The following is a 26,589-nucleotide window of genomic DNA, read 5'->3' on the forward strand; positions in this document are numbered from 1 at the left end:
AACGCACGTCTTTGGACTGTGGACGGAGGCTGGAGCACCTGCAGACAACCTATGAACATGGGAAAAACAAGCACACAGATTGACACATGTGAACCCTCACCTTATATCCTGTGCTGTTTCTCAGACCTGGATGCCCCTCGGGACCTCAAGAAGGTGGGACAGACAGACAGGACCATAACTCTGGAGTGGACAAATAGTGAGACAGATGTGGACAAGTACCGCGTGAAATATGGCCCCATTTCGGGGGGTCCACACACAGAGGTGCTATTTCCCAGGGGACCCGGGAACACCACCAAGGCCACCATCACTGGTGAGTAAGAAACATCTCTATCCAAACAAAACCCTTTTGGAAGCTGTAATGTAGTGTGAAAATCAATAATTTACACTTACATTAACAATTTTCTCCAATGTGACGTACATCTCAGAGAAAATACAATTTGTGCATTACCTTACTAGAAAGAGACATAGCTGCAGATGTGTGACTCTTAAGTACAGTTAGTTTCCTTCACCATATACACCGACGTTCTTCACACAAGTAGCTGCATACAATTTTACCAGAATATCGCTGATTCCCGATCACCAATAATGGTGGCAATTATATACTTTTTTAAGAGAGGGAAAGAGGATTCATCTCAGAAACATTTGAAATTTCATTGTCTTGTTATTGATAACAAACATTCAGGAACACCAGTGAGAAACTGTAAACACTGTGGATGTGAGATTAATTAAATTCCACCCTTCTATTGTATTTCGGTGCACTTTACTGCCATCTGTTGACTGAGCAGGTCACCACAGGTTGCATTCTGTCTGCTACAGACGTATTTTAGACAAAGTGGCAAAAATGCAGTTAAAACAAACAGAAAACTCTTTGTGCTTTTCAAAATACTTGACTTTTCCTAAGATAAGAAGTCAGTGTAATTCTGTGGTGGATTTTTTATTGTTTTGAATCATATCACAAGCAAATTGTTTATTGTCTTGGAGGAACAGAAGGTCCAGAGGTATATACATCTCAGTACAGAGGGTTAGATGGTATGAAACAATCTGGTATGTGGAAAAAAGGATTTAAAATTCATAGTGTCAGAGATGGTTGATTTGAATTTGCATGAAAATCATTGTTGTGTGTAGAAATGAGTGGGTTAATCAATAAGAAGTGGTGGGATGGGTTTATTACCTTCAGGTGATCAATTGTGTGGGTCATTGTTCAAAAATCTGGTAGGTTAGATTTTCATAACAAGATTTTGTGACATGAGAGGGCTGGGTGGGTTGAGTAGCACAGCATGGTTATGAGTAGATTGCTATGAAGAACCTGGGTTTGATCAGTGACATAATTTTATAAAGGTCTGAGGCCTGGGATGGAGTATGGCATCGGAGTGACGGGCGTGAAGAGAGACCGTGAAAGCTTGCCTGCTACCATCAATACAGCCACAGGTGAGGGTTTCCAGTTGGTCTGCGATGATTCTCATTGTTTAGGAGCAAAGTGATGGTATGTATTACACATTCAATATCTGTTCATGATTTGCCAGGCGTTTACATTTATTCATTTAGCAGATGCTTTTCTCCATCTCATAGAAAATATGATGTATAATATTATATCCATGATTCCTGATCACCTTCCTATTACTATTTTTTTTGAGATATGTATAAACATTTACATTACATTACAGGAGTAGCTGTGTAAAGGTTTATCCAAGCATAATCTTAAAGTTATAGTGCATGAACATTTACGCCTTACATGACCTTAAGAGATCATGGGCGAGTCTGGAAGAGGTGAGTTTTAAGACCCTTTTAAAGAGTTTTACAGAACTTCAGTAGTACTACCACAACGGAGCTAGAACTGAGAACCTTTGTGCTTTACCTTTTATGCGGGGGACCACCAGGTGGGCAGATGTGGAAGAGCACAGCAGTCTGGTTGGGATGTATTAGATGATCAAGTCTTGTGGATAGCTGGGAGCAATTTTCTGGAGCAGGGTCTTAATTTGATCTGGGCAGCTATTGGAAACCAGTGCAGAGAAATGCGTAGGGGAGATACATGGAACGCTTTGACAAGTCAAACAACTCGGGCAGCAGCATTCTGTATCACCTGTAGAGGTCTGATGGCAGTAGCTGGAAGGTCCAGACAGGAGAGAGTTGTAGTAGTCCAGATGGGAAGTCACCATGGCCTAGACAAGTAACTGGGCAGAGTCAGTTGTTAGGAAAGGACAGATCCTGTGGATGTTATGCAGGATGTATCTGCAGGTCCGGGTTGTGGCTTCAATGTGCTGAGAGAAAGATAGACTTGAGTCAATCATCACTCCCAGACTCTTAGCCGAGGAGGTAGGCAAAATGAGTGAGTTGCTCAGTGTGATTGAGAGATCATGACAGGAAGGCAGGCCAGCTGCGAAGTGTAGGATCTCAGTTTTTGAGAGGTTGAGTTGGAGGTGGTGAACAAACATCCATGCAAAGATGTCTGACAGGCAGGCAGCAATGAACATGGAAATGTCTGATATGCTCCAGGTGGAAATGAGAGGAAGAGTTGGCTATCATCAGGATAGCAGTGGTAGTTGAATCCATGGGAGGCGATGACAGGCGGGAGGAGGTGTAGATTGAGAAAAGCAGAGGGCCCAGTACTGAGCCATGCCAGACACCAGTTGAGAGAGGTAGAGGAGAAGAACGGAAGCCCCACCGGACCACTTGATCAAATCTGTCTGATACATAGGACTCAAACCATCTTAGTGCTGTTCCTTTGATCGCAAACTGACTAAGAGAGGAGAGTAGAATTTGGTGGTTGACAGAGTCAAATGCTGCCAGGTTAAATGCTGACAGGTCGAGGAGGATGAGGATGGGAGGAGCACTGTCTTGGTGGAGTGACCAACTTTGAATCCAGACTGATATCCATCAAGAAGATGGTTCCGGGTGAAGAATTCAGATAGTTGATTGCAGGCCACCCGTTCTAGAGTTTTAGACAGAAAAGTGAGGAGGGAGACTGGCCTCTAGTTTTGGACTGAGTTAGGATCCAGAGAGGGTTTCTTTACCAGAGGTGAAATGAGGGCAGTTTTGAAAACAGATGGTAAGCAGCCAGAAGAGAGCGAGGAGTTGATGATCTTGGAGATGAAGGTCAAGAGTTGTGGGGTGATAGTCTGTAGGAGTGTCGATGGGATCGGATCTAGCAAGCAGGTGGTGGCTCTGTGTGATATCAGGAGGTGAGAGATTTCAGTTTCTGACAGTGGCTTGAATTTGGAGACCATGACTTCACACGGAAGTCCAGCATGAACAGGGCAGGGTGATGCTGAGAACTTGTCCATGATTGCGTTGACTTTGTCTTTGAAAAACAAAGCAAAGTCATCAGCAGTGAGAGAAGATGAAGGAGAGGGTGGCGGAGGACACAGTAGGGATGAGAAGGTGACAAAGAGTCTGTGTGGTTTTTAGTTGCAGACTGTATTTTGCTGTGGAAGAAGGTTGTTATAGCTGAGGAGACAGCAGAATGAAAAGTAGATAAGAGTTCTTTGTAGACATCCAGGTCCATATGAGTCTTGGATTTTTGCCATCGTTGCCCTGCAGCCCGGAGTTTGGTCCTGTTAGTATGTAATGCATCAGTCAGCTATGGGGTGGCACTAGGGTGTGCAGGCCTGGAAATTAGTGGACAGTCAAGAGAGGAAGACAGGGCAGAGAGGAAAATGTTAGTAGCATTACCTGTTGATAAATCTGAGAATTGAGCAGCAGAAGGGAGAGCGGACAGTGTAGCAGAGGCAAGGCAGGAAGACAAGAGAGATTTTAAGTTACAGCAGAAGGTGACAATGGGGGCAGAAGAAGGAGAGGAATTAGTGGTTAGGCAGGGTTGGAAGGAGATAAAGAAATGATCAGAGATATGCAGAGAGGACAGGACAGCCACAGTTACGGGAGAAGACAAGGTCAAAGCGATTGCCAGCTTTGTGAGGAGCACGGGATTGGGGCAGGGAGAAGTCGAAGGACTGCAGAAGCGACAGAAGGCCACTTGTATGAATGTCTTCGACATGCAGGTTGAAGTCACCCAGGAGAATCAACTGAGTGTCGACCCCTGGGAGAGAGCTCAGAAAGATGTCAAGATCATCCAGGAAGCGGCCGGGAGGGCCAGGGGGGCGATACAGAACAACCACAACAAGTGTGATTGGAGCAGTGATAGATACAACATGCCATTCAAAAGAGGACTGCTCATGCAAGCGGAGAGGGAGAACAGAATATTCCCACCGGGGAGAGATGAGCAGGCCTGTGCCTCCACCTCTGCCGAGAGGGCTGCAGGTGTGGCTGCGTTGTCTGTGGTAATCCAGGTTTCGGTTAGGGCCAGGAGGTCCAGTGACAGATGGGAGGCGTAGGTTGGTATGAAGTCAGCCTTTCTCAGAGCAGACTGGCAGTTCCAGAGTCCCATGGAGAGGGTGAAACAGGATGGAGGGTTTGACAGACGAGGATAAACCAGGTTGCTGTAGCAGCGAGAGCATCTGAGTCTTTGATGGTGGTGTCGCACAGTTCGGGTGCCATAGACAACTTTGATGCTTGACATGTTTGAAATGTTTTACGTTTGATCCCTCGTGGAACAGGATGTTGATTGCAGAACTCTTGTAGTAGCGGAGACCTCCCTCGGTGGATTCCCGCAGGTAGACTCCCTTATCTTTGCACTCTGAGTCTTCGCACTCGGGGTTGCTGTTACGTGTCACCTGCTGCTATTTGAACCAAGTTAATTCACGTCGGAGTCCAAACTGAAACTGCTCCGACAACAGTAACCAAAACAAACAGACACGATTAATTGAATCGAGAGAGTGGCACTCAGTCTACAATACAGTATTTTTAGCTTTGCAACCACCCTAACAAACCACAAATTAAAAGAAATAAATAAATACATACAACCGACAACTGCTCAAATACACAAAAGACTGCTTCTATCTATCCGTACAACTACATGAGATGAATGTGCATCGGGATATAACAGTAGCAACAAATAAACTTACCGGAATCACAACGAACTGCAGCAACGAACCTCTAACGCAAAATATAATGCACAATGAGATCACAATGCATATTTCTAGCACGATCTCGCTTGGTTTACACATGCGATCATCTGTCCACGTGTCCTGTTATAAACATGCTATAATTTGAATTCTACACGTTTACTATTTTCCTGACCGCATATTAAGTTCTCTATGGGAATAGAAGACGTGGTCCACACTTAACTGAACATAAAGGGAGAGAGAACACAAACAGTGTTGCTGTCTTGTTATAATACAGTGACTGCCACCCATTTTTTTAGCTGATACTGTTGGCGCAGCCATCTACGCATTAGAGAAATGGTAAATTAATCACAACTAACAGAGTACACACTCACACCATCGGTTTCCTTAAACCGGAAGAGAAGAACATTTATTTATATACGTGCTTCATCAGAACACATCACCTACAAAGCTCATGTGATCAATATGAGTACATATTGAATAGAACTCCCAACAGATACCTTTGTCCTAGGAAACTTATAATGTGATGTTTGTATACTGAACCCCCCCCACACACGCACATTTTCTGAACCGCTTGTCCCACACGGGGTCGCGGAGCCTACCCAGCAACACAGGGCGTAAGGCCAGAGGGGGAGGGGACACACCCAGGATGGGACGCCAGTCCATCGCAAGGCACCCCCAGCGGAACTCGAACCCCAGACCCACTGGAGAGCAGGACCCGGCCCAACCCACTGCACCACCACACCCTGTATACTGAACCACTTACTCATATGTACAGCTGGGTAATTTTCACTGGAGAAATTTAGGGTAAGTACTTTTATGAAGGGAATTGCAGTAGGAGGTGAGATTCAAACTTGGTTCTTCGATAACAAGGTCTCAAACAGCTATAATATGCTGTCCCTAAAATGGGTTTTGTCCCTTATAATTAAGTATTGCAGATTTTAACTAGTTACTTAAACTTACTGCACTTCATGGATTGTGTGATGAAGCCCCGGTACGTCCCACACTCAATAGCACACACAACAAGAAAATATATCAGTCCAAGTCTTCCTATATGGCAATAATCACAGTGATTTCTGATGAACATGTGACAGAATTATTAGTTGTGACATTATCCCCTTTTCCTTCACAAAGACCTAGATGCACCCAGAGACCTGGAGCTAAGCGATTCATCAGAGACCAGCCTCACCATCAACTGGAGGAGACCACGGGCCAAGATTGATCACTACAGGTTGAACTATGTCTCAGCTGACAGCCCGCAAGAGGAGGTAGTGGTGCCAGGTGATGCCACATCATACACCATAAACAGCCTGAACCCAGGCATGCAATACAACATCTCCCTGGTGGCAGAGAGGGGAAGACAGAAGAGCAACCAAGCTACACTTTCTGCATCCACAGGTGAGTGTGTGGGGTGAGTTACCATTTACCAAGCCTTGAGCAGACAGTACCTTCTGTTCTAGTACTGTACTGTGGCCTCGCACAGTGAGGTTTTCCCAAAGGGTTGCAGAGTTTTAGTTTGGCAAAATGTTTTCCATTTGTAGGTTGACCAACGAACCTGTTCTCTGATTATGTTTTGAGATAATGCTGTCGGCAGGGGAAAATTTGTAAAACACCGAAAAAAATGCATGAAAATTATTTTTGACTCATGCTCAAGCATGCAGTGTTTCGCAAAACTGTACAATTATAGGAAAATTAAAACGGCATGAGGGTAAAACACATTTGTCTTAAAAAAAGGTCTTTCTTACTTTTATTTCCACTGTGTCTTAGATACAGTACATAGAGCCAGCTCCTGTTGAGCACAGAAAACAACCTGTGATGACTGTTCTGCTGTCTTTGGAGATATCTTTGTGGTCTCCAAGGGAAATATTCACTCATCTTACCTGTTATCATCCCTTGAAATATGTGTGCAATTACTTCATTCTCATTTCTACATACAAAATTTGTGGGATAATTCTACTTTGTCCTTTAGCTGAATTGCAAAAATAGAATATTTGACACCCAATAAATGACATCCAGCTCACAGGGGAGTGAGCCCATGACCCACAGAGTCAAACCTCACCCAAGATCCGTTTCACAGCTGTAGTTAAATATTTTCACAGAATTTACTTGCTTGGAAAATAGTGCTATATAGAATATATTAGCAGGATGTCAGGAGTTACAATTCTGAAAAAGACTCATGGAAATATTTAGACAACAGTAAAAAGGTTTCGCTCACAGTCTACAAATGTTCTGTGGAGACAGATGGAGGACTTAGATTTTTGCTACTGGAGGAGAGTAAAGAAGCAATCTTCTGAGACCACCTTTGGCACACTGCAGACTTGAACTGGATGTCCAGTATGGTGTAACATACCAAACAAACAGGTGTTTCATAAATCATATCAACTATTCCATATGAACCGCAGGGTCTCTGTTTATTTCCCAGAGGGTCGTCTATCACAGAGAAGGGCTACACCTGATTTCATGCTTTCATCCTTGTGATCACCTAAGTCAAACCCTTAACTCTTAGCATCACGGTAACACAACTGCAAGAAGAACAGGGAACTGGGGTCAGTGCCATTGATGAGCCTCAGCTGCTGAGCTCTTCTGTTGATGTGGGGAGAAGAGCACGCAAAGACTGAAAGAATTTTATTTTTACCACAGCTTTACCCAAAGCAAATGTAAAGATGCCTACACCTTAAACTCTCCCTCATATTGATTTGCCTTTTCTGTGTTGTGCTTTTTTTCTTGTAGCATCTTTCACTCGCTATATAGCTGACTCTGTCCCTGAGCTCACAGCTACCAACAGCTCTGAGGAGAATAAGATTAGCTTTCTGTCTATAGATACCTCTGATCCCGAATCCTCAGGGATGGGGCAAGAGGATGAGAAGGGGGCCCTGAAAGTCTCAGGCATAACATCTGATGGATTCCTTCTCTCATGGGAGTCAGAGGCATATGTTGATAGTTACATTGTAGAATGTAGAGACGTCATGGGATTGTGGGATAAAATGGAAGTCAAAATCCATGGAGATGCCACAGGCACTAGAATCCAAGGCCTGAAGGCATCTACAGCATATCAAGTAAGGCTTTATGGAACAAATGGTATCCAAAGATCCTCGCTTCTTGAAACCATTGCTGTTACAGGTATTTACTGTTTAGGCTGCACAACAGCCAGCCTTTTCTTCTGCTCGCCTTTATTACATGAACCAGAGTAAATATGACATTGTTTCTTTGTTTCGACTGGGGGACTGATGCCTTGTATTGAGGCCTCAGCATGACATTCTCGCTCCCGCACGCTGAGGAGCATTCAGCATGGCATGACCTGGAGTAGACCTTGGCTTGCACGCCCAAGGCATTGACCATATCATCAAAGGGACCCGTCAAAAGTCCCCTTAGCTCATCCCCATGTGCATGCCTTAAAGTCCAGGCCTCAGACACAGAGTGGGTTGCTTTTTGTGGTTGGAAAATGAGAGAAATTTAAACTTTCTGTGGACAGAAGGAATCAAGGTCAGTTCCTAATATAAAATGTATGGCTTTGTTATTCGTAATTCAACAGCAGAGACTAAATGAGCAATCACAATGAGCAACTAGTACTGAAATTAGATTTACTAGAATTTTTGTGCCTCTGATTGCTTTTTAAATCAGTGCAGTTGGTCTTTAGGTATCACTTTGAAACAAATGTGGCATTTCCTTGAACAGAAGGGTTTATTTCAGAACTAAAATATTTGCTTAAAATGTGTTCTTCAAAGCACAAAGTGCATTGACTCGGATCCTGAACTCCACCACCAAAATGGTATTAATCCATAAGGAAAAATCCTGTAAACTGAATAGAATGAAAAAGTATGCAAAACAGTAATGTCTTTGAACTTAGAACAAAATGAAGACAATTTCTGTTTTATTTTTTCCCTTAACACCTGATTTCATTAGCTTACCCACTTCAACATGATCTTGGCAAACCATTATTTAAATGGTTGAACTACATGCAGGGTCACTTGCTAAGGTCATTTGCTATCAAAAATGTATCTTATCCATTAATTCAAAAAAACTGGTGGATTAGATCGTAGTATTTTTTTTGTTTCTTAAAACGTTCTCCCATCCCAACTCTTTAAAGCAGCTATTCACTCTGTTGGCCTATCACCAGCCATCCATTCCATCCTTATTGTCTTGACCTACCATGTGAATTCCAGCAACATTTTGAATATGCATCAGAAGGAAATGATTTTTAACTTGCATCTTGCATCTTGAAGCAATCTGCTTGATCGTAAATGCTGATGCCATTCAGCCATGCAACCAACCAGGAAGCAGTGATGATGTGCACATCTTCCTCTTCCTACCTTGAAGTGTGGCGTGTACTTCTGCTGCAGTGGACTACACGGCACCTTCAAAGATTAATGGGTCTTGTTTAGAGCCATTAATAAAGAGCAGTTTGGCATGAGTGGCTGTTGCATGCAGGTATCGGGAATGTATAAAAAGAGGGCATGTGTCAGTTACCTTGGAGGGTGCATTCCGTGTCAATGAAGATCTTGCTCATGTCGCGGATCGAGTGGATAGCGGGGCTTTGCAATGCAAAATACTTTCAAATCTCTTAAAACATCAGTAGATGCCAACAAATACAATGTTCCCTACAGGTGAATATTTTTTCATTTCTTTGGGTAGATCTTTTATCAGGTATGGGTGTTTTCTCAGCAGTGATGTTTCAAGAACTCTTTTCTGCTTTAGATTGCTCATTTTATTCTTCTTTTCCATTTTCTTCTGTCGGTAACCATCTTTTAATGTGTCAAATGTGCTTCTGTTTAGCACCCAAGTCTGGCCCGACTCTGGATATAGTTGCACTGAATGTGAAAAATGCACCCACGCCCACGTCGAGATGGGCACTGAAATCCACAGTCATTCCATCCGCTTCCTTTACAACAGAAGTTCCCTCAGTTCAACCCCTCGTGGGGACCACAGGTGCTGGGCCAAACCACTCCTCCTCAGACTTGCCAGGGGAGGTCATGCTCACTAGTATCAGCAATGTTGGCAGCCCAACTCAGTCGAGCCCAGGCACGACCCAAGCACCTGCAGATGGGTCTTTGGACAACTTCCTGGTGGAGGTGGACCCCAGAATGGAGCCCACTGTAACTCATGAGACCGGTATACCACTGATCACTGGGAGCCCTCCTACTGATGGCTCATCAACAAGCACTTCTTACAACGTTTCTGTGTACAGGATCATAGAGGCGGAACCGTCTCCATCTCCCAAAGCTGATTTTGTTACAGGTATTTGGTCGAGTCCTTGTTCATCTCATCATTCACCATCCAGATCTTTGTCTTCATTCTCCATCCATATCAACTTTCTCATTCATTTCTCAAGCTCTTCTTTCTGTACTCTTTAAATCATTTTGGCAAAAAAATTCTACAATTTGAATAACACAAAAGAGAAGAATAAACAAGTCCTCTGACATGTTTTCGCGATTTAACTTCTTCAGAATTTAAAGCATTAATATGCCCATTACAGTGTTACTTGTGAACATTGATTATTGATCTATTTGGTCTAATGTTTTTGTTAGAATCCATTAGCAGATTTTTACATTCTAGAAAACTGTGCTGCAAGTTTCAGTGAAGAATCAAAGCTCTATGGCCACCTATATACATACGTACGGTATAGGTTACAGGAATATCTTATGTCCTGTAATTATAAACCGTCTCAAAAAAACACCTAAAATCTCTTCTTGAATCTTTTCTCTATATCATCATCATCATCATCATCACCTTCTTCTTCATTCTGATATTGTCTATTATCATTATCATCATTTCACAACTTTCATCTCATCAAAATCATATACAGTACACTGTATATATTTTCTTTTCTGTGTAAGCTGCACATGTAGTTTCTCAGGGCCCTGAGAAAAATGGCCTGAAAAATATGGCCTGAAAATGCCTGAAAAACTACAGGACCTAACTTTATGTACCAAACCCCAATATTGTACCAGCATGAACTGTAGCTATAACGAACAGTGGATGGTTTTGAGGCTCTTAAATGTAGTATATACCAGTATACTATATTATGCTAAAGACCACATTATATGCAGTGAGACCACACGGCAGTGTGTAATGCTTTTGCTTAAATTCATCTGCATATTACTAACACCAATGTCTTTAAGGGCTTTTCTTGAATGTACAAGAGCAGTCAGTGATGTTTAAGGAATTTTAACTTGCAGATTTTTTTTTTTACCACAAGTCCTGCGCCATACATGCTCCTCTCTGTCATTTAGATAGAGTAGATATGTATCTATACACCCCAAATTAACACATTTTATTAGTTTCCTGTTTTGTCTTTTAATTGGCTTATAGCCAGTGTGCAATCTCAAAGTATAACAGAAACATTCTCTTTAAAGTCATATTGGAATCTCTGCGAAATGTTTAAAACAGCTTATGAATTTGCTTGACTAAAACTGTTTAATTTGACCAGTTCTTATTAATAAGCTTAAACCAATACAGTCCTCGGCTTAGGTTCCATGTGGTTGACGTGTGATATTCAGTTTTTGGATGTCAATCAAAATTAAAAAATATCATCCTAAGACTTTGAGGTTGCACCTGCCATCATACACATTGCATGAGTAGCACCTGTCCATTCAAAAGGTCAAGTTGTGCACCTGTCACCTTGATGTTGATGTGGTGTTTTTTGTGAACCAGAGAATGAGGCAGAGCCACTGGTGATGAACCTCACGGTCTCCGATGTGACGTGGGGCAGTTTCCACCTGTCCTGGAATGCAACTGGTGTGGTGGCGTTTGATGGCTTTCTCATTGAGGTCGCAGATTTGGAGGGTACCACTGAGAGCCAAAACCACACACTCTCCGGTGACACTTGGAGTTTGGGCATAACCCATCTGAGCCCCAACACTTCATACCGTATTTCTCTACGTGGGTTATACCGGGGGTCCCTCTTAGAGGCGACCCTCTCCGAAGCTACCACAGGTATTCACTACAACAGGCCCTGAAACTGCACACTTCTATCACACATTCCCTTGCTTCTCAACTTACATTTACATTTATTCAGCTAGCAGATCCTTTTCTCCAAAGCAACGTACAACTTAGACAAAAATACATAACTGAGACTTGTAAATGCAGACACGTGATTCTGAAATCACAGTTAGATTGTCCAATGCCATCATACACATTGCACGAGTAGCTGCATATAGAAGGAGTAGAAAGGTGGTAATGAACTTTACGTTTTTGGAGCAGATAGGAAATGAAGGAAGGATTGGGTCAGACGGAGATGTGTTTTGAGACCCTTCTTGAATATTGAAAGGAATTCAGCAACTCTGAGAGACAGAGGAAGATCACTTCTCCATAATGTAACCGAAACCAAGAACTTTCGGGTTTTTGATTTTGGACCTCTTGTGTGTGGGACCACCAAGTAATTAACTTATTACCAAGTTTTGACATGTTTGGTCCAAACCTGTGGTGTCAACCAGGATGGCTCTTATTCAGACTTGAGCATAAATCAATGCTGCAAAGATCAGGAAGGAAACATTTGGCACAAACCATTACTTTGCCTGTCCTTAAAAATGTGGCTTATTTCAGACATGCATATCTTTCTCATTCTCCGTCTGTTTTGTGCTCACATGTTTCCTGGCAAGTGTATGCGTATGGAGGGATGAGAACAGCAAATCACACACACGTTCTAAGTTGTGTTTGTTGTTTAATGGTGATTATTAGCCTAATTTCCAAGAATCATAACTAACTTAATTTAGTCACAATTTTTAACAGTTCCAAACCGCCCATTTGCCTTTTTGAATCCCTTAACCAGATGATTCTCATTATTTTCTGCGAAAACGTTCAAACATGCTACGACCTGTATACATCCATCCCCTTCATCCAAACCTAAACATAAGTCATACAATATGCATAATTCTCAATATCAAAGTCAAAAACTGAAAAGTATCACAGAGCAAATTGTGGCCATAATTTCTCAATGGTCAGAGCCATTACTTTAAGTATGATATTTAAAAATATACCCAAGAAAACGGACTTTGACCCTGACTGGCATACTACCTTCTAGCTATGAGCAGTTCTCAGCCTGTTTGCATGTTTATCATCTGGATCTAATCACTGATCTGAGTAGTTATTGCATTTGGCTAATGTGCGTATGCTGAGATTTTGGGTTACTGTTACTCCTCAGATTTTGTGGAGACTTTTAAAAGACAAAGTGTAAACAACAGTATTTTCTGCATTCTCTTTATCTGAGAAAAATCTGAATTGTGTTTATTTAGGTATTCCGTCACCTATTACAAGAACTCTATCTGATGTTCTTACTGACATTTTTGTCCTTCAGGTCTGTGTTGCTGTAACACTTCTGAGCATGCTCTATATGTTCCCATAGCAACATTTTAGTTTCACATGCATACCAAATCACGGCATCTTTTTCCTCTGCTGTTAACATCCATATGTATGCATCCATTTCCATATCTGAGCTAATCAAATACAGATGAAACACTTGAAATATGTTGCATAATCTGTTACAGACTACATTTACTTTTTGCCCTGAAATATGTTGAATTCACTGATTTCACAGCTCTGAACATTTCTGATGATCTGGAGGCCAATTTTGTATACATTGTATACATCCATAACCAAATGAAAAGTTGAATGTAAAACAAAATAAACTGAAAAAACCTACTCGTAAAATCACAAAAACCTTGACTTTAAAAGTCGAAAAAAAGAAAAATTGGATTAAAAAATACATGAAGCAAAACACCCAAGTAGGTCGTTGCAAGCTGTTTCCATTCTGTAATGAAACGTCTATGGGTGTTCCATGTGTGAAATATTTTGTGAGCCATCTGCTTTGACACCACAGTATGCTATGAAACGAGACCACCGCATCACTGAAATGCGTTAATAATTAAAGGCCATAAAAACTTTAGCTATAGTCTTAAATTAGCTGTTCAAAAAGTACTTCTAACTAATCCTATAGCAATTTCAGTGTTTGTTTTGGTCATTTGTTGTGTTTTGTCTGGGTGTCAGATTAGTCTGTAAAAATTAGGATAGCACTTCGTTTTTCACAGAAACTTCCATTTTGATGAACTGGTAATTGACGACATTGGTTGGCTTTTACAGGTATGAGTCAACAGCTAGAAGTAGATCGGACAAAAAGGCAAATGATTTCTACACAAGCACTCTAGTTAAAAAATTCACCAGGACCCACGAAAAAGCCATAAACCTTGCATCCCTCAAAGGGCATAACTGGGCATTGCAGATCTACACTGAATTAGAAGAATTAATTAGCAAAAGAAAGTTTTTATACCTTGCAATCAGATGTTTTATTTGCTTTCACAGCAATACATGCCTGGCAGAAAATTCAAGTGACATACTTCATGTTCTGCACTTATGAGACTTTTATGGTGTATTGTACCCCCTTTGAAGAACATTCACTGTGTCATAATGCCCTTTTGTGGCAGCATGCTTAAAAGGCAAATAACCGTTTCTTCCTTCAGTGCCGGAGCCCACAGTTGGTACACTCCTTGTTTCTAACGTAACTCCAGAGAGTTTCACAATTTCCTGGAACGGCACAGAAGGCAACTTTGAGGGCTATGTGCTGGAAATCATTGATTCCAACTGGCTGCTGGAGCCTACGGAATATAATCTATCCCACAATGCACTGTCCCACGACATTGAGGGCCTCAGCCCAAGCACTGACTATATAGCCTACCTCTACGGGGTTCTAAAAGGGGTGAGAACGCAAGCTGTCAGTACCGTTGCCACGACAGGTATTGCAATGCCTTTCCTTTTTCAATTTAATCATTTCCATCATAATCTGCCATTTCTTCCCAACCCGGTCCCCCTTCGATGTGTATTGCATTTACCCAGTTGACACTGAGATTTTATGAAATTTTAAGGCAAACTAAACTACAAGGCCATTTTTACTTTTACCATGATGGGGGATTGTTGGTTCCTTACAGTGGGAAAGTGAAAAATGAAATAATGTGAGTTGGCATGATACTGTAGGTAAGAGAGAAATGAGCTGCCCTGTTCCAAACAAACTCTGACTCTCCTCTCCTCTATTAGCTGCAGAACCTGACTTGGGCAAGCTAGTTGTTTCTAACATTACCTCAGACAGACTGTCGATCTCCTGGAGAACGGGCGCGAAGGCTTTCGATAACTTTGTCGTAGAGATCAGGGAGTCTGCCCAGCCCTTGCGGGCCATGGGGCGCACCCTCTCAGGGGCAGCGCGCTCCACAGTAATATCAGGGCTACGAGGAGACACGCAGTACAGCATCAAACTGTACGGCAGTACTGGCCGACAGAACACACCTCCCCTAACAGCTGTAGCCACCACAGGTATGGCTTGTTTTTTTTAACCTCTCACTCAGATGTATTTGTTGTCTGCCTTTATGCTCCGCTTTCCTGTGTTCGATTTTCTTTATTGGTAGGGTTGGTGATATAGCCTGTCTAGAGCTTGCTGGTGGCCGCTTCACCTTGAATCCCTTAAATTTGAAAGTATTTGGACTGTGTGTTTTGATACAGTCAAAAATGTTGTCTCGTATCCCATTCCACTTAAGTATCCAGTAAATATGAGATTATGAAAGCATTTAAAAAAAAACTGCACCCAAAGTAAAAAATATTATAGAAAATAATGTTTTCCATCGTACAGGGGGTGCGGTGGCGCAGTGGGTTGGACCGCAGTCCTACTCTCCGGTGGGTCTGGGGTTCGAGTCCCGCTTGGGGTGCCTTGTGACGGACTGGCGTCCCGTCCTGGGTGTGTCCCCTTCCCCCTCTGGCCTTACGCCCTGTGTTGCCGGGTAGGCTCCGGTTCCCCGTGACCCCGTACGGGACAAGCGGTTCTGAAAATGTGTGTGTGTGTGTGTGTTTTCCATCGTATGTCTATATCTTTGAGATTTGTGTACTCATTGGTTTTTTGCAAGGGTATTAGATGTTATAATATTGAAATGGTTTTTCCAAACCACTTCATCTGATCACATCCATAATCTGCATCCCCTGTAGTTCAAGACTGTCAGATGTGAACAGATACCTTCTCAAATTCTTCTCAGTTTTATATATGTATAATGTGTATAGTGCTAATGTACCCTGAATAAATGTTGTAAGAGATCACCTAAGTTAAAAAAATGGTATTCTTCTTTTGCTCAGAGCCAGACCCTCAGCTAGGCTCTCTTGCAGTGTCCAGCATAAGCCCAGACAACTTCACGCTGTCTTGGAGCAGCGTTGCAGGTCACTTTGATGGATTTGTTGTCCGGGTCAGTGACTCAGAGCAGCTGTATGATACACTGGAGCTCCAGCTCCCTGGAAATGCCCGAAACAGCACTGTGGCAGGTCTGGTGGACGCCACCGCCTATGACATTGAGCTATACGGCATCTCACACGGCCGCCGCACCCCTTCCCTCTCAGCCCATGCAACCACAGGTACTTTGTAGCTTCTCTAGCTCCCAGCATTTTCCAGTCCAGCATAGTCCTATAGCTCGGATGCTCAGAATCAAAATATTTTTCAGCACTGAAATAGCTACTGGGCATTAACTGATTCTCAGGGAAACCGTTTTCAATTTTCCCTTCTTGTACTGTGCACTTTTATATACTCAGGCTTGCTTTTGCCTTTTTTCTCTGAGCTAATAGCAAAGGTCAACCTTGAATGTGCTTGTACAACCTTGCATGCTAACATGTCTAGTCTGAGCTAAAAGTTAACATTTACTTTAATCCCAGTCACCTGAAGTAGTTTCAGGGCACCACTGCCATGCACTGATTTTATGCCTTTGAGTACACTGACAAAAATCAGCTATTGGAAAATCCTGTTGTTTAAATTACTGGTTCTGTAATTCAGCATTTAATAGCCTTCAATAAACTTCATGCATCAGAACAGCTGACCCCATAAGAAGGCTTTTCTGGATGTGCAACTTGCTTGCTGAGAGCAAACATTCAGAAACGTGCAAGCGTGCGTTGTCTGCTGCATGTTGACAACGCATGAATTAACACTTTCTCGAGATAGCAAAAGAAAAATAACAGTTCACACCTGTCCAGAAGATTATGAGCAAAGCCTTTTCAAAACTCATTTCATCAGGAGGAAGTTGAAAAGTAGCCCTTGACTTGTAAGCGTGAAATACGCAATTGAAAATAGCATTTTGAAAAGTCAAGGGTTTCATGGAATTATGTACTCTTTTTGGTTCTGTTTCTCGTCACCTTCCCAGCCTCTGTCCGCTACACTTCTTTTTCAAACTGCCTCGGATGAGCCGCTGACCGCCACAGCCCAACATAAAGCAGACATATCGCCTGCAGCTAACCGTTCTGCACTCTGAACCCTGCTATATGCACTAACCCAGCTAACCCTTCAGTCAACGCAAGTAACAACCTGCTTGCATTGTTCTCCACTGCAAAATGAGTGCGCCCATCTGAGTGTATCTTACAGCTGTCGTAAACGCATGGACCTAGATGGCTGGACCTCAGAAAGTTCAGAGGTTGGACTTGCATCTATCTCAGTTTCGCCTGATGGAACTGTGTTGGCAATGTTTTTCATAGCATGGATCTACTGTGAAGCTCTCGATTAAAATTGTGCTCAGAATTATTCAGTAGCGGGCAAAAAGGCTAAGTCTAACATTCATTATTTATCTTCATCGATGACAACATCCAAGCCTTCAGCATGAGGTGATTTAAAACGTTATTCTGCCAGTTTGTAGAATGTATGGCCAATTTTGTTTTCCATAGTACAACTGCATTTTTACTGTGATGACAATGTACACAAAGAGCCACTAGAAATGAGAACTAAGGCAGTTCAATCTCAGGTTATCAGACTGTTGATTTTATTTAGAGTGCTTAATAATAGATTGTTGAACTGTGAAATATTAAATAGCAATCATAATTCACGGGTCAGCTTTTCTTAGAGCTTCCAATCTGCTAAGCAAAAACAATAAAATTATGTGGCATACAGTGATCTGTTTGTATGAGGATAAAAACATACAAGAATCATTCATGGTCTTCGGTATTTGATATGTTTCATATTTAGCCACATTGCTTGAATGAGTCATTGCACTTGATGATTTATTATTTGGAGTACGGTATTAATATCTGTAATTGAGAAAACAGAACCAAAAGCTAGACAAGTATTTTGGAATGCAGAAATTTGTTAATATTGTGTTCTCATCTGCAACTGTCCTTCCCTCTCTTGTTTCATTTCCCTGTTCCTGTCTTTCTCTATACGAAATTAAAACTGGCTGTTCCCTCTAGCGGAGCTGCCCAAAGTGGAAAACCTTAACATTTCTGAGATAAGTCCATTTGGTTTCCGGGTGTCCTGGACGGCGCGGGACAGAGAGCAGCCTGGCGAGTTTGACCACTTTCACCTTGTGGTCACAGACTCTGGCTGGCTTCTAGACCCCCAGGAATTCATAGTACCAGGCAATCAGACCTCCCTGGACATCCGGGGTCTGATTACGGGAATAGGCTATGAGGTCCGGCTGACCGGGGTGACCAGGTCGGGACTGCAGTCCCGGCCACTGACCACGGTGGCCGTGACAGGTACCATCATTCCACACAAACCGAGGGCTCTCCACCAACGCACTGGGATGTTAGGAAGGGCGCCAGGTCACAGGGGACTGAGCTGACCCCCTCAGCAAGTGCACAAATCAGGAAAAGGCTGGTCAGTATCCTTTTTGGTCAAGTTAATACTGCTGACTTCCACACGGGCTGATTAGCAATGCAATAAAAATATTCTGAAAGCTAAATCGAGTAGGACATCCTTACATCAATGTACATCAGCCACCCACTGGTTTTAATGTGGGCCTCAGTGGCAAGTACCTCAGTGTGAATTTTGGGGGTCAGCTGTTTAATGTGGGTTCATAATGTGTTGCATTAAACAGCATTGTGTTTCAAAACATAAATGTACACCTGGCATTGAATGCTTTGGTAGAGAAGCCTCAACAAACAATTATCTCCATCATTCTTATGTCTGATGACTCTAGCTGTTTGCTCTACCTCTTTCAACAGACTTTTTTTACCCTTTCCTTTCTTTTTCCTCCCACTTCTGCCTTGCACCCTTTCAGTTTTGTTGACATGGGGCTCTCATGCATTTCCCCTCAAAATATGGACAAGCAATCTGTTTGCCGTATTTTCAACTGTGTTTTCCTCCAGATTTTTCTCCACTGCATGACCCAGTCTTTTGTAGTGCATCTCATAAGCTGAATATTGTGCATTTTCCAGTGCTTTGAAGGACCAGGATTCCTGTCTCAGCAAAATATTTTTTAAAGGGCACCAATAATTTTCTGTGAAAGTAATGAACATGGGTGAGTGTTTGGTTCTAAGCACGGGGGGTCAAACCAAAAGTAATGGCCACAGTGATAATGTCAAAGAATACCTGACAATACTGAAATATGTGGTATTATAACTAGTAGTTCTGTGGTCTCACAACTTAATGGAAAATTACAAGCTGCTTCAGTAATGTGTTTGCATTTCAGTTTGAAAAAAGCTGACAGGTGATTACCGAATTTCTTGAGAAATAAATCTCTGCTGCCATTTCTCCGAACTTCACGTCACTTCCCCTGATATTGATTCTTTCACTGATGCTTTTTTAAAGAGAAGTTAGTGAGTGACCACTAGAGACTTCCTGTGATTTCTGTGTCTTAATGGGCTTGACTTGTCCACACATGCATTTCCATATGTATGTTGAAGTCATGTGTGACGCCTTATGGATTTACTCCTTCACAAGAAATTGTCAGTGGAGATTGTCAAAACAACATGTACATCATTTACATTTACATTTATTCATTTATCACACACTTTTCTCCAAAAGCAATGAACATCTCCGAGTACAATACAAAAAGTGCATTGCATCAACAAATGGAGAGGTTTGAATGCAGACACATGATTCTAGAACACAGTCACATACCACTGTATAAAGCAGTATACATGACATGAGTAGGTGCACAATAGGTTTTTTGTTATTAAACAGATAACATAGTACATGTTTATTGAGCACACTGGAGATCAGGGGAGAACTGCATCTGCAAGATATGAGTTTTGAGACCCTTCTTGAATATCTCAGTAATTTTCTCCCTCACTGAAATACGTACCTGCAGCATTTTCAAAAATATAAACACGTTATGTTTTAACAGATAGATGGAACTGCTATGTACGAAAGTATACATTTCAACACTGTCAGGCATTTTTTGGCAACCCTAAAGTGCTCATAACTTTTGGTTTGACTTTTGTGGAAAGCAGTAATCATCTTTATGAGGGCTTCGTATTTTTTACATTTGACCAAGCACTTTGCGAATACCTATATAATTTCAACTTTTAACCATTAAGTAGTGACTCACTGTGCATTTAAAGTGGTTGGAGTTTTTCTATCAGCAAAGTGCCCTTTAACTTCTGAACTCAGCGATGACTGTCCTCTTCCAACCTCCTGGCAAACCACTGTCAACTGGGAAACACAGCAGCATCAACGAGGCATTTTCAGCATGAAATGTCGGTTGATTCATGAACTTACTCTTTCTATTTAATCACTAGTGAATGTCAAGGGGCGTCTCAAATGGATGCATGGAGTTAGAAGGTAAAAAGTAAGCTGACATTTGCTTTGTCAGATTTCCTCTCAAAGACATGGTGACAGAACCAGTGGAGCAAGTTGTTGAGCATAAGTCAGTGAGCAGCTCTTATTTCTGGATATTCAATGTGATTTACAAGAAAAAGGAAAATCATCTCATATTCTGCCCTCTGTCAATTCGGTAGAGTCGATTGTTCCAATTATATTGTGAGAATTACTCAACTGCTCTACTGTGACCTCACGTCATGTCTCAACTAACAGGAAAGGTTGAATCCTAACCTTTGAAAGCATGCTGATCTGCGGAGACTGATGAAGTACATTAATCGAGCTGATTACTGTTCATTCCAGAGTACTCACTCATTTGCATCTAACCACTGTAACGACCAACATCATCTTCATCATAATCACCATTCTCATCATCATCATGCAATGAAAAAAGTTTGAAAATGTAACATTTAAAGGAAAAAAAAAGTTTCCCCCTTGTCATCCAGAGGCCGAACCTGAAGTGGATCACCTTTTTGTTTCGGACATCACCTCTGAAAGTTTTCGGCTGGCATGGACCGCTGAAGACGACATCTTTGATCGATTTTTAATAAAAGTCAGGGATTCCAAAAAGATTGCACATCCAAAGGAGATCAGTGTTTCTGGTGCAGCGAGAACCAAGATCATAAAGGGTCTCAGCGGAGGCACCGAGTACGACATTGAACTGTACGGAATGACTCTGGAACGACGTTCCCAGCCAGTGATGGGTGTAGCTAGAACAGGTATCTTCTCCCACCAACATTAGTTATTATACAACTTGTGAATGGATGTCAAGGAACCCCAGTGTGCCTGTTAATTCTGCAATTCTACCTTTTCCTCTCTGATCCATGCATACTGTTACACCATGAAAGTTATTATCAAACTCCATAACGTTTATCCTCACCTATATCTACTTGCCTGACGACCAAGCGCATGTAGTTTGTAAATGGATTGCGGTGACCTGATTATGCTCTTATTAATCAATAACTGTGCATATGTGCAATTTTACTCCCCTAAAATGTTCAGTCAAATCTGAGGTTTGTTTATTTGTGCCGTGAACCATTTGTGTCTTTTCCTAGCGGGTCATTTTATCAACCATTTCCTTTTTGTGTCTTTTACATTTAAAGTCTGCATGCTCTTGACTTCTGTTGATTGCTCATCCTCCTGCACCGGTTGCTCAATGTCTTCCAAGGAATGTCTGCTCTGTGTTTTGCTGCTAGGTCATGTGACTCGGTAAGATAACTTGTCTTTGGTATTGAAATTGATACCGGCTTGTTAATATTGCTTGGCAGTGAAAAATGTGATGAGATTTAATACCTTGCATTTCATTTGCAAACTCATTATTTCAGCTTTGGACTTATTGGTATGGAGTCAATATAATGTTCAAATGCGGTACTGTGATCGCTTTGTGTTGTATTAAGGTGTGGTTCCATTTGTCCATTGCCATAAGAATGACATTATAAAGGGCAGGTTCTAAGATTCCCTTCAGTCTAATATCCACTGGAGATTTATTACTTTTTTGTCTTCTTCTGTGCTGCCATGATGCCCACCCTGTGACAGGTCTTGGGTCCGTAAGAGGCATCAGCTTCTCAGATGTCACCAATTCCTCAGCCAAGGTGAACTGGAACAAGCCCCGTAACCCAGTGGACAGCTATCGAGTCATCTATGTCCCGCAGGGGGGAGGTAAGTGTTCAAAATGCATAGCTGTTTCATGTGCTTCGTGCTAGTCTTTGGTTGGCACAGTCTTTCAGTTCGCAGTTCTGAGCAGGTTTTACTGAAACTGTCCGTTGTAAGCTGCTGTGACAACTCTCAACAGAAGCAAAAATCATGAGACTTGCATAATTATCCTCTGAACACATAGTGGAATACTGAATTCTCTTAAAAAGATGGTAAAAATTGGAAAAAAAATAGAAAAAACACAAGAAGGGAATGACAAACAACCAGATGGATGAGCTCAATCACAATGACACTGTTCTTTCAACTGGTAAGGACACAAGTAGAGGAAAAAACATGCTGGAGGAACTCTGTGTGATAACCAAGAACTGACATTGACAGAATTGGGTTTAAAACTGCAACAAACGGTTTCAGTGGCAATGTCTTGGGTTGGTTGTCACTTGCACGCTGAGCCTGAAAGAAAAGATCCAGAGATGTTTCCAGTGGAATCATCCAGGTCTGTTACGTAACCCTTGCCAGTTATTGTCTCTCACAAGGAACAACACCCGGTCCTGTGGATCTTCAAGTCTGACATTTTAATGTGCTAAAATCCATATAAAATACAGCTTTGTTTCATTCACATTAACATCATTAATTCTGCTGATAGATCCAAAAAAACTTTACGCAGTGGGCAAAGGTTCAGGAAAACTTAACATCCTCTTCAATTCAGCAAAAGTTAATTTATGGGCAGTCAGCAGCCAGGTAAGGATGAGAACATTATGATTTCCAGGAAAGAAACACCCTGTGAGAAACTGCAGTGCCTTCCATTGCTTATTTCTTGAATTGTCTATTTATATAATACAGCAAGGAACTGGTTGTTACTAAACAATTGCGCAATAAGATCAGTTAGCTCATGCATTTCTCCAAAGCAACATGCAATGTTAAGCTACCTACTCTGATTTACTCATTTTTTACAGCTGGGTACAATTTTAGTGTTTAAAATTCCATTTGCAGGACAATTTATACTGTATCAATTCAGGATAAGCACCTTGATCAAGGATACTACAACAGGAGCTGGGATTCAAACCTACAACCTCCTATTCCAAAGGCAGCAGTTCCTCCTCAATAGCAAGAAGACAGCATGAAAAAGAAAGACAGTGTTTCTTCGGTTAGGGAATTTCTGTGTCCCAACACATGACACAGTCAAACATTCACTGTGTGACCTGTTCACAGGAAATCCGTTGACCGTGATCGCAGATGGGTCAGTTACCGAAGTTCAGCTTCCCAATCTGACCCCTGGAGTGACCTACGAGGTGACCGTTGTCACTGTCAAGGGCCTGGAGGAGAGTGACCCTGCCTCTAAAACTGTGACCGCAGGTGACTTTGTCACGTGACATTGATGATCAAAAGCCAGATGCAGGCGTCGAGAGAAATGATGCTTCTGCTGCCAACACTGGCTGTGTTGGGTGAAGCCGTGTTACTTATAGACATTTTGTGTGCATGCACTCGTCAGGAAGAGCCCATGAAAGAGCTCTGAATGTGTGCGTTGGTGCATTTCCCCACCAGCTTTGGATAAGCCCCGTGGACTGACTGCCGTCAATGTCACTGACAGTAAGGCCCTGCTGCTGTGGCAACCCGTCATTGCCAACGTGGACGGCTATGTCATCGCCTACAGTTCGGACTCAGGTGAGGGAAGGCGGCAGGCTGGATTTTGCCGTGGTGTGGCATTGTAGGCTTCTGGGGAAGACGGATGACCCTTGATGTGTGGTGTATCCCATAGCGTCCCCCACTGTGGAGCAAGTGTCTGGGAACACCGTGGAGTTTCAGATGACCGGTCTGACGCCAGCCACCAAGTACTCGGTCAGCGTCCGCTCAGTGAAGGGTGGGCAGAACAGTGATGCTGCCAACACTGAGTTCACCACTGGTGGGTTCTGCTGAAGCCATTTCCACTTTAATAAGTGATTTTAATATCTAGGCATTTTACTAGCCATAGTGACCAAGACGGATGGAAAATAATTTCCCCTCTACTTCAGGCATGGATGCTCCCCGTGACTTGAAGGTGGCCAACATCCAGGCAGAGAGCGCCGTGCTTACGTGGACACCGCCACGCTCCAGCATCGAAGGCTACATCCTGAAATACGAGACACCTGACGGCACTTTGAGGGTGAGGGTGGAGCGCAATCTCACGCCAGGCCTCAATGTTGCACCATCTCTGAAGAAGTCTGCCTCTCCACAGAGTTTATTTGCAAGCCTATCTCCTAACCTTCTCATACCTTCTGTTATGAGTTTTTTGCTAACAATACTTCATAAATTACCAAGTTCTATCTCTGACAGTTTCTACGCTCTTTCCACTGACACAGCAACATAACTACGAAATTCAAATTTCCTGCTTTAAGTACGTTGAGTAGGATTTGAACTCTCCACCTACAGGTTACAGATTTCCTGTTAAACATCAGTTTATGAACCCTCATGTTTTGTTCCTCATCGTTTAGGGTCTCTGACACCGCAATGCTATATGTCTACAAATCATAATAATAATTTTACATGTTTGTTTTCTTTCCTGTACAGTAATTAAAACCCCGTAGACAGAAAATGATTGTAGCCTTAATCCTCTCTTTTGCAACAAAGTAGGCATGTGCATTTCAGAAAGGAGATGAAATCCATAAATGACCATAAAACATTAATATTATCTCAAAAAATTAAACATTTCATAGTGTATATGTTATTTGGACTGTACCTGTTGGGATGGTGGTACAGCAAGTAGCGCTGCTGTCTAACAGGGTCTGGGTGGTGCAAAAGGACATGGGTTCAATCCCTGCTCAGTCTGTGTGGCATTTGCATGTTCTCCCCATATTTGTGAGGGTTTCCTCTGGGTGCTCTGGTTTCCTTCCACAGTCCAAAGACATGCTGTTCAGGTTCCCCCATAGTGTGTGAGTGACAGAGAAAGTGTGTTCCACTGATGTATGGATGAGTGACCATTGTAAGTAGTGTATCTAGCAGTGTAAGTCACCACGGTGAATAAGGTGTGTGGGCTGATGACACTACATAGAGTTCATTGGAAGCTGCTCTGAAGAAAAGCATCTGCTATGTAAGTAAATGTACATGAGCAATTATATATTTGTCATGTTTTGAAGACATTTTTTGTATCCTATATAGTAACATTATTTGTGTTTCTGATCAGTTTGACCTCAGAGAGACCAACCTGCATAAAAAAAGGAAATAAATTCAAATAGACAATTGATCTAAGTCCACATCCAACAGGCAAACCATGTACAGATATACCATATATTCACATACCCAGACAGACTGCACCGTCAGACACAGACCCATGTTCCCTAGAACCAAGACCTCAGGAGGTTTCCAAAAGATCCCCAGCTCTTCACGCACACATTGTCTGAACTGCTTGTCCCATACAGGGTCTCGGGGAGCCAGAGTCTAACCTGGCAACATAGGACGAAAGGCTAGAGGGGGAGGGAACACACCCAGAATGGGACACCAGTCCAGCACAAGGCAACCTAAGCAGGACTCGAACCCCAGACCCACCAGAAAGCAGGCACAGGCCAAACCCGCTGCACCACTACACCCCCTAGATCTCAAACAGAACTTATATAAATTTTTTCCGTAGTGGCTATCAGCAACATGTCATAGGGTCAAAAATCACAGCACACACAGTTCCCTTAAAATTAGGAAAAGTCATGAAGTGTCAAGCTGGTCAAAGAAAGTTCAGTCTGTGTTTTGATCTTTCAAAGTCTGTCTGTCTCACGAACCCCAGACATAAAATGAGGATTAATTATTGTTTGGAGAGGAAATATACACATGGGCAGAATATTTGCATGGTGTAACTGGTGTATGATATGGTTGTCAGAGCTGAAGTGCCGTCTGGCTTTTTGTGTGTTTCTCCAGGAAGTTGCCCTGAACCCTGAAGCCACCACCTACACTTTGACGCCCCTCAACTCTTCCACTCGATACGTGGTACGACTCCAGGCCAATGTCGGGCCAAATAAGAGCCGGCCTGCTGGTGTCACATTCACGACTAGTGAGTTCCGTCTGGATGCTGGTTCCCGTCTTCTCCCTTTGTTCCTTCTCTGCCTTTCGTCCTGCCACTATGAGACATATTTTAATGGCGCATTTAAAAGGCTCATTCACTCTTTGTGTGCCTGTGTGTCCATCCAGGTGATATGTTATACAACCACCCGAAGGACTGCTCCCAGACCCTGCTCAACGGAGATACCTCCACTGGTCAGTATATCATCTACCTGGGAGGACAAGAGAATCAGCCATCCCAGGTGTTCTGCGACATGACTACCGACAGTGGTGGATGGATTGTGAGTTTCCAGTTATCCTTTCCAACCATGACTGCATCATTATGAAAGTTTCAATCCTCTGCTCTCTGACTCTGTTTTGTGCTTTTTGTGCATAACTCCAACGTCACATTTACTACCAAGTCACAGTCAATGAAAGCTT

General features: G+C 42.5%; 1 protein-coding gene across 2 annotated transcripts in view; it reads left to right on the forward strand.

Annotated features, from left to right (window-relative positions):
• LOC108922696 (tenascin-like) overlaps nucleotides 1-26,589 on the forward strand; it is a 49,846-nt gene that overhangs the window by 19,930 nt on the left and 3,327 nt on the right. Inside the window, exons 8-19 of one of the 2 annotated variants that reach the window (XM_018732992.2) lie at nucleotides 125-310; nucleotides 1,339-1,428; nucleotides 6,093-6,356; nucleotides 11,610-11,891; nucleotides 20,943-21,215; nucleotides 22,033-22,155; nucleotides 23,359-23,502; nucleotides 23,692-23,811; nucleotides 23,906-24,049; nucleotides 24,159-24,289; nucleotides 26,029-26,161; nucleotides 26,299-26,450. In XM_018732992.2, the coding sequence (XP_018588508.2) occupies nucleotides 125-310; nucleotides 1,339-1,428; nucleotides 6,093-6,356; nucleotides 11,610-11,891; nucleotides 20,943-21,215; nucleotides 22,033-22,155; nucleotides 23,359-23,502; nucleotides 23,692-23,811; nucleotides 23,906-24,049; nucleotides 24,159-24,289; nucleotides 26,029-26,161; nucleotides 26,299-26,450 (2,042 nt within the window). The remainder of the gene's footprint in view (nucleotides 1-124; nucleotides 311-1,338; nucleotides 1,429-6,092; nucleotides 6,357-11,609; nucleotides 11,892-20,942; nucleotides 21,216-22,032; nucleotides 22,156-23,358; nucleotides 23,503-23,691; nucleotides 23,812-23,905; nucleotides 24,050-24,158; nucleotides 24,290-26,028; nucleotides 26,162-26,298; nucleotides 26,451-26,589) is intronic. The other variant, XM_018732991.2, reaches the window with a different exon arrangement.

The sequence above is a fragment of the Scleropages formosus genome, chromosome 6 (assembly GCF_900964775.1).
Source record: "Scleropages formosus chromosome 6, fSclFor1.1, whole genome shotgun sequence".
NCBI lineage: Eukaryota > Metazoa > Chordata > Actinopteri > Osteoglossiformes > Osteoglossidae > Scleropages > Scleropages formosus.